At 34.6% G+C, this 7539-nt stretch overlaps 1 protein-coding gene across 1 annotated transcript in view; it reads right to left on the bottom strand.

Moving 5' to 3' along the window:
- Positions 1-6970, bottom strand: part of LOC104159185 (endonuclease 8-like 3) — a gene marked incomplete at both ends in the record, with an annotated part of 13503 nt that extends 6533 nt beyond the window's left edge. Inside the window, 3 exons of the mRNA XM_009697026.1 lie at positions 177-390; positions 1820-1954; positions 6855-6970. Of these exons, the coding sequence (XP_009695328.1) occupies positions 177-390; positions 1820-1954; positions 6855-6970 (465 nt within the window). The remainder of the gene's footprint in view (positions 1-176; positions 391-1819; positions 1955-6854) is intronic.
- Between the last annotated feature and the right edge of the window lie 569 nt (positions 6971-7539).

Here is a 7539-nt window from a genome sequence, read left to right as displayed (position 1 = left end):
GGAATGCCGTGACAAATATCTCCAGTTATAATGATAAAATATGAATTTAGTGTCTTAGAATAACTTAAGAAATGACAGATGATAAAACAAAGGTAAGAAGATGATAAAGTGGTATATATGTTCACATTCATAATACTTTGGTGTCATTAAAACCAATCTTGAGACATTTCAGCCACCTTAACAGCTGGGTGAAGACCACTGTCAAATAGTGCTTCATTTTTTATGATATTTCCCACTCCAGGTAATACTGCTTGATCCAGTAACACATCACACAACATGCGGGTTTTCTGCTGCTTAATCTCACTTTCTGCTCTTAAGAAGCTAAACTTTGGAGAGCAGACATCCAGGCTTTCCATCATTCTCACTTTCCGCTCACTCTCAGCAGCATTTCTGGAGGAGAAAAATACAGTAAGATTTATTTTTATTTTAATTAGATGCTAATATAGCAGTATGGTTTTAAAAGCAACACATAAAGGTATAATAAAACATTACATGCAGATAACAGAAACCATGAAAATACCAGTGACAGGCACAGAAATTACATTAACCACCCCTTCCAAAAACAGGTCAATGATACATGCACGGAACATGCATCTCATCCAACTTGTGTTCATATTAGTTTGAAAAATAATTGCCAAGTCCTTGTTTTAAAACTACTTCCAACATGGAAAGACCACGCGTTTGGACCATCAAACATAACTAACTGTATGGTTACATGGTCCTATAGTTACAACATGACAATAAAAGATATATTTTCTTAAATGTTGATTTTTATTAGGTTAAGCATAATCGCTTGAAAGTAATACAGTACAAGAAGTCTCAGGCTTACATAGAGTTTAGCCTGCAGAAAAGGAGGTTGAGGGGAGACCTGATCGCCCTCTACAACTACCTGAAAGGAGGTTGTAGCAAGATGGGGGTTGGTCTCTTCTCCATGGTAACTAGCAATAGAACAAGAGGAAGTGGTCTCAAGTTGTGCCAGGGAAGGTTCAGGTTTGATATTAAGAAGAATTTCTTCACTGTAAGAGTCGTTACACATTAGAACAGGCTCCCCAGGGAGGTGGTGGACTCACCATCCCTGGTGGTGGTCAAAAAACGTTCAGAATGTGGCGCTTTGAGACATGGTTTAGTGGGCATGGTGGCGTTGCATAGAAGGTTGGACTTAATGATCTTTGAGGTCTCTTCCAAACATAACAATTCTATGATTCTATGATAAGCTTATGTTTTGTAATATTAAACATGCACATGTATGTTACTTGAATTTACATGTTCCTTTTCACCCAAGAGCCTGAAAAGCTTTAAAATCAAGCTTGCTATGTTATTTTATTAGCAGTGAGAAGTACAATGCTGATGGACAAAAACATCTACTTAATGTAAATTAGAACAATTATACCAATTTGCTTCCAAAAAGAAAGCAAAACTAAAAACACAACCTTGGGAGCATAAAAATTTGAAACCAGTAATCATCACAGGTCCTTATTGTCAATGAAGTTAGACTTGCGTGGAAATTAGAGCGGCAATGGGGCTCAGCATTCAGATCTAAGGATGGAATGAAATCCAACTTCCATTCCCAGTCTTGATGCTATCTAATGAGATTATGGCATAGAACTCCTTTAACTGTATGTAAACTCTGATACAAAAGTAACAAAATTAAATTACCATAGCAATTAATATGATATGTTTAGACAGTTTTGTTTCTTTGTGTCTATGATGGTATCCAAGTGCTTAAAAATGTATGTGTGATTTTTCACTATGTTCTTAAAAGAATATTATAAAAAGAAATAAACCAATCTGTGTTGAATTTGGTTAGTTTCTGCTTTACCTATAGTCTACTGTCACCTCAAAAAACCAAATAGTATCATGTGTAAGCTGTATCTCCAAAACTGGTAGTGCTCCATTGCTGTCTTTGCTTCTATCAGGATTAATGCGCATGGAACCATTCATACCGAAGTGAATCCTGAGAGAGAAAGAGAGTTCTTATTGGTATTTTATCTTAACAATGTCTCCAAGCATTACATTAGTCTATTTTTTGAAGTTATTAACTATTCTTACCTAACCAAGTCAGTGTGTATGTACATTAATTCTAGTATTTAAAAGTAACATGGGAACAAACTACTTGCTTACATAGTGCTCAATTCTGAAAGAAGAACTCTCCCCAAGTCAAAACTAGTCCAAAAGATAGCAGTTTTCCAGTAGTCTTCATAATTCATTATACAGAAGTCAAACCTGATCATTAAGTAACACACTTCCGTGGTGCATCACGCTTGAATTTTTTCACTTGACATGCTGGTCTTCCATACATAAGTTCCTAAGTCCTCAGGGAGGCTGAAAGAAATGATGCTACTTTACCAGGCAATTTTCTGTTAAATCAGGCACAAGTCACCTGGTATGAAAGGACAGATTTCAGTCCCCATATTGCCAACACTGTTATCATATCAAAGCTACTTCCAATAACGCCATAAACAAAGTAATTAACATCTGCCATATGTTGTTTTCTGCTTTTCTTTGCCTACAACCAAGGCAAAACCTGCAGGTCAATTAAAAATTAATAAAAGAAACAAACTGAAAAATGCACAGATGGCAAAGGAGCGGAACAGACTCTTTCAAGCATTCCTTTTACAGATCACTAATGTTTTAAAAAGTCTTATATTTTATAATATATTCTACTGGGAGCTAGTTTACTTGACCAAAGCACAAGTTTGACTATGGTCTCCTATGTTTTATTTATTACAAATTCACCTGGTACATTCAAGTCCTAAAAACCCATAAGATAGGAGTGTCCTACTTCTATATATTGTATATCAGAAAAGGTGGATTATTTTGTAGCTACAGGAAGACTTAACAGATTAAACTACACAAATGACCAAAGAAACACAACATCAGGCATATGCTTCCTTTTAACCCCTCTTTGTTACATTTCAGAAAGGACAGGCATTTTAAATATTTACAGATAGGTTATGATAACATTTCATCAAGCCTAGTCTTAAAGTCAACTCTATGTAACTTCCTCATATCATCTATTCATTAATTTTTTTCAATTTTTAAAAACCCGTGTCTTTGTTACAAGTCAGTTCAGGTGACAGTTATTTCAGCCACTTTTATTTTCAATAGCCACTTCCAGTTCTCAAGTGCTATGAATAGTACTGCACAGGCTTAACTAGTCACATTTCTTTTTAAACTAACCTCTTGCATCTTGCTACCAAATGGTAATGCACTAAATGCTTCCAGAAAGTTCTTTTTAAAGAAATAGCATTCACATTAATACCTGATGGTTTAATTTACCAAGCTTGTTTAAAAGGAGTATTAAGAATCACTGTTAGCTACCTTAGTGACTTGTCAGTTCATGACTAGAAAAAAAAATAGTCATTGCTACACATTTACATTCAAAAGCCTTAAGAAACTTAGAAAATTTCACTCCAATGTGTTTCATTACCTTTGATGTCCTGAAACAGGGCAAATCAGAAATCTTCTCATTTTAATTACAAATAGAAAAGCCACACTAATTAAACCCAGGATCTGTTATTCAATAATAGCTAGTAGTAAGGAGTTGATGATTCTTTGTTGTTTTAAAGTAAAAAGGTGAGGTTTTAGAATTATTTAGTGCTACACAATATTGTAAGGATCTGCTATTATTTAAGACACTTTTCCCCATAAAAATAAAGATTAGTAGCAGCACAGTCAAACTATTATATGGAGATGTAAAAACCAGTGACGATTCACATTATCAAGTTCTAAGGGCCAAGATGTAATTTCCAGTCAAGACAGCAGATGTCTTTTCTTTAAGAGATTTGCAATAAACAATTATCTCTTTCCTGAGAATATTTTTGTCCATTTTCAGTTATGGAAAAACATGTGTATTATCAATTTTCAGAAACTTTCCTAAACCATTTATCACTCCAAATTTACATTAATAGCACACTACAGCAACTAAACACAGGACAACCTCTCTCACATAACTGTATGATTTCCATGTCAAAACATGCAGTCCATGCAAGTCTCTCCTGCACAACTCGCAAGTATCAGAGAATTTTTTTTCAACTTTCAATGATTATTTCAGTCACTTTCATGGCAAAATTGAAAAAAAACAAACCACAAACAACTCAACAACAAAACAAAACCCTCAGATTTTCCAAAAAAACTTGACTTTCTTCAGTGACTTTAACGTCCTTGTTTAAATGGACATTAAAAAGTAGAAGTACTAACTTCTTCAGAAGGTTTCATTGCTCATCTGTACTCATAAAAAAAAGCTTCTACTGCCCACAATGGATTACAAATATACTGCACTGAACTTCATTTGTAATTGCTATCCACAACATGGCAACACTTCAGAAGCATCCTCCTCATTTACAAGTCAGGCAAGCAGTAGCCAAACCGTATAAAACAATTTCATGGCCAGGTTATTTTCTCCCACCAGGCAGTCATCTCCCACTTAAGAAAATTCAGGAGCATAAAATGAGTTAATTGCCTTTCATGGCCCAGTCTTTCACAAGACATGTCTGATTAACATTATTCCAGCTTGACTACCAGCTTTTTTTACAGGTAATCTTAGCATATTAGAAAAGCTGTTATGTTGAAAAACTATGTACAGATACAGAATCTGTATATCAGTAACCCTTCTGACAAGAAAGTCCTGTATTTGAGAGTTAACTTAGGTAAAAAAAATAATATATCCTCTGAAGGCATATTCCTTATTTCATCTCCCAATAACAATACTGGCAGCCAATCTTTGACTGCTGTAAAATGCATTTTCTGAAGCCTTCCTCTACCTCCCCTCATCATCTTTAAGATGCACAACATACATTTTTAAAACAAAAGAATGAAGATCTTCATTACCAGATAAGAAGCAACTTCTGCCTCCTGTGCAGAGGAGACCTTTCCTGTACATAACTTCTACAATGTTTCAAATCAAATAAACGACACCACTAAAGGAACTTCCTAAATACAGTTTCTAGAGCTACAATAACTGATGAATTGAAACTTTTAAGCTTCTTATCAAACAATAACTGAAGGTTGTTTCCATTAAGTAAATAAGTTATTGCATTGGCTAGAAAGCTTAAGAATTATTTAAGATCTTTGAGAGTCAAAGGATTATATTTTCCGTACTAGAATTTGGCTACATTTTCTAAGAGAACTTTTGCAAAATGCTTACTTACATTCCTTAGTAATAGCTTTTTTCCTCTCATAATGTAATTCAGTCTATTGAAACAATGTTTTCTTATTGTATAATTTACTCTTTTGCCTATCCAATCAACTTGTAATACATGCAATAGTCATTTAAAAAAGCTAACATCTGTATTAGTTGCCTTCCTTGCCTTTTTTTTTTAATCTTCCTTTATAACTGACTTATCTTTTTCTCTCTGAAAACTGCTTCTTGTTCTCTGTTTCTACTTAATAAAGCACAACACAAAGCAAGAGAAACTGATCAGGACCATAATCCTATCCTTCACAAATATGTGTAGCTTTAAACAGATATGCGGTCCTGTCCTACTAGTTACTTGTAGGATTGTCATGTAAAGACTGGTACATGCTTGTAAGACTAGTTGCATTTCTTTAACACTAGGAGAAATAAGCATATAGCACTACATCTGATAACAAACAGGCCCCTGCTACCAAAGATCAGTCTACACATCATCCCAGGTAACTACTAATAAATGTATCACCACCTTTTTTTAATCCAGCATGCAACCACTGTAAACTGTTGTACTCACAGCCAAGCATTTTCAGTTCTATCTCCTTCCTATAACAGCTGTGCCACTGGCAAAATATTACATCACAATTGTAAGGTATTTGTTGATATTATCAGGTTTAAATGAAAAAAATCATGACCTTACACCTTTGTTCAAGATCAGTCACTAGGTGACAAAGACCATGCTGAATGTAGAAGTGATGTTGTTTTCCCTTGTAAAGGTTTAGAAAGATTAGAATTATGTTGCAAATAAAAGCACTAAATGCAAACCTTATGTATTAAATATAAGGGCCTTACTTATGTATTCTATAGTAATTACCATAAAGAATGAGCAGGGATTTTTTTTAATAATCCATTACACCGTGCATTTGGCTAGATTTTTCAGTTGACTTTGCAGTACAGAAGAATATTGAACTAGAAAAAGTAAACTAGATGCCAAGTACAACCTTAGTGGCAAGTACAAGCAGACATCCAAGGAGTTAAAGCATATGACAAAAATCCTAAACATGCCAACAAACCGCTAATAAGCTCTGCAAAGCACGAAGAAACAATGACTTGGCAATTTTACCATTTATCTAGAAGACATGGTTTCACTAGAAAATCAAGAGTTACATTTATGATACCCAAACCATTCACCTGCCAAATTTCAAACCAGAGTTCCAAACCAAGGAGTTGTTAATATTGTTTAACGAAGGACAAACAGAATAAATGTATACACACAAAATATTTCAAGTTTGGCAATTTTTTCATGAGTTTATTATCAAAACAATTGAATCATTAAAAATTAAGTACAGAATTTCAATCTAAATTTCTTAAGGAAAATTAAAAGAAATTGCAAGTACAGTTTGTATTAGAAGACATTAAGTAACTGTAACTGCATGCACTTCTGAGTTTTGTCCCTAGAAAATGCCATTTCCTGTTTCAAACAATGCATTTGAAGGAACAACTGTCCTTTTCAGATACCTTTACATGGAATCCCACTCAGAATAAAGTAGTAAATTATCTGAAAATGTTACTATATCCAGTATTTCCAGCATTGCAGAGAGGTTGCTGAGAAGTTTCTCCATAACACTAACTTTCAAATCTCTGAAACTGATATTAGCACGAACAAGATGACCCCCCCCAATACATACAGTCTGAATGCATAGGAAGCCTTTTTCTCGCATCTTACCTCAAAGCTTTCCCATCGAAGTACATAAAAAGTTCCTTTCCCAATGTCTCCACACCCCTGTAAACATGTCCTACAAGAAAATCTTGACCAGAGGTTTTCTCCTCACTTGCAGCAGTCTGAAAATGAGTACACACACAAAGATTAGAACAGAATTTGTACTACTTTGATTCTAGCATCAGTACACATTCAGCAAGTAGCTGTATGAACTAACATTAAACAACATTAAACGTTTTCTCTAAAGTTTAAATAGCTCTATCAAAACCAATAAGAGTATTAACACAGGAAGCAGACAGTCATTATAGCCAATGCTATCATAACTTAGCTCATTCTTTTCCAACCTGAAACAATACATGTTTTTTGTCAGGCTATTTTATGCCTTTTCCTTCAAGTCATGAATTTACAATAAGAGTTTCAGGCTGATGTAAACTAAACAAGTATAGTTTGAATATTAAATACTTGTCAGTGTCAATTCTGCCATTTGCAGACCTACATCCTTCTCCAAATGCCTCTTGCTGGAGTTTCTATCCATGCTAATAACATGCTTTCAGTGTTTCACATGGGGCATTGTGTATTACAGAAAAGCCTCCACTGAGCCCACAGAGATATTTCTCTCTTCCTACTAGTTTAAAGTCTAATCTCAGATGTTGAACAGCAGATGGGACACTACTAGAGGACCAGAAAAAGG

The sequence above is a fragment of the Cariama cristata genome, unplaced genomic scaffold (assembly GCF_000690535.1).
Source record: "Cariama cristata isolate BGI_N322 unplaced genomic scaffold, ASM69053v1 scaffold24373, whole genome shotgun sequence".
In the NCBI taxonomy this organism is placed as follows: Eukaryota; Metazoa; Chordata; class Aves; order Cariamiformes; family Cariamidae; genus Cariama; species Cariama cristata.
Note: the sequence above shows the minus strand (reverse complement) of the source record. Positions and strands in the feature narration are given on the sequence as shown.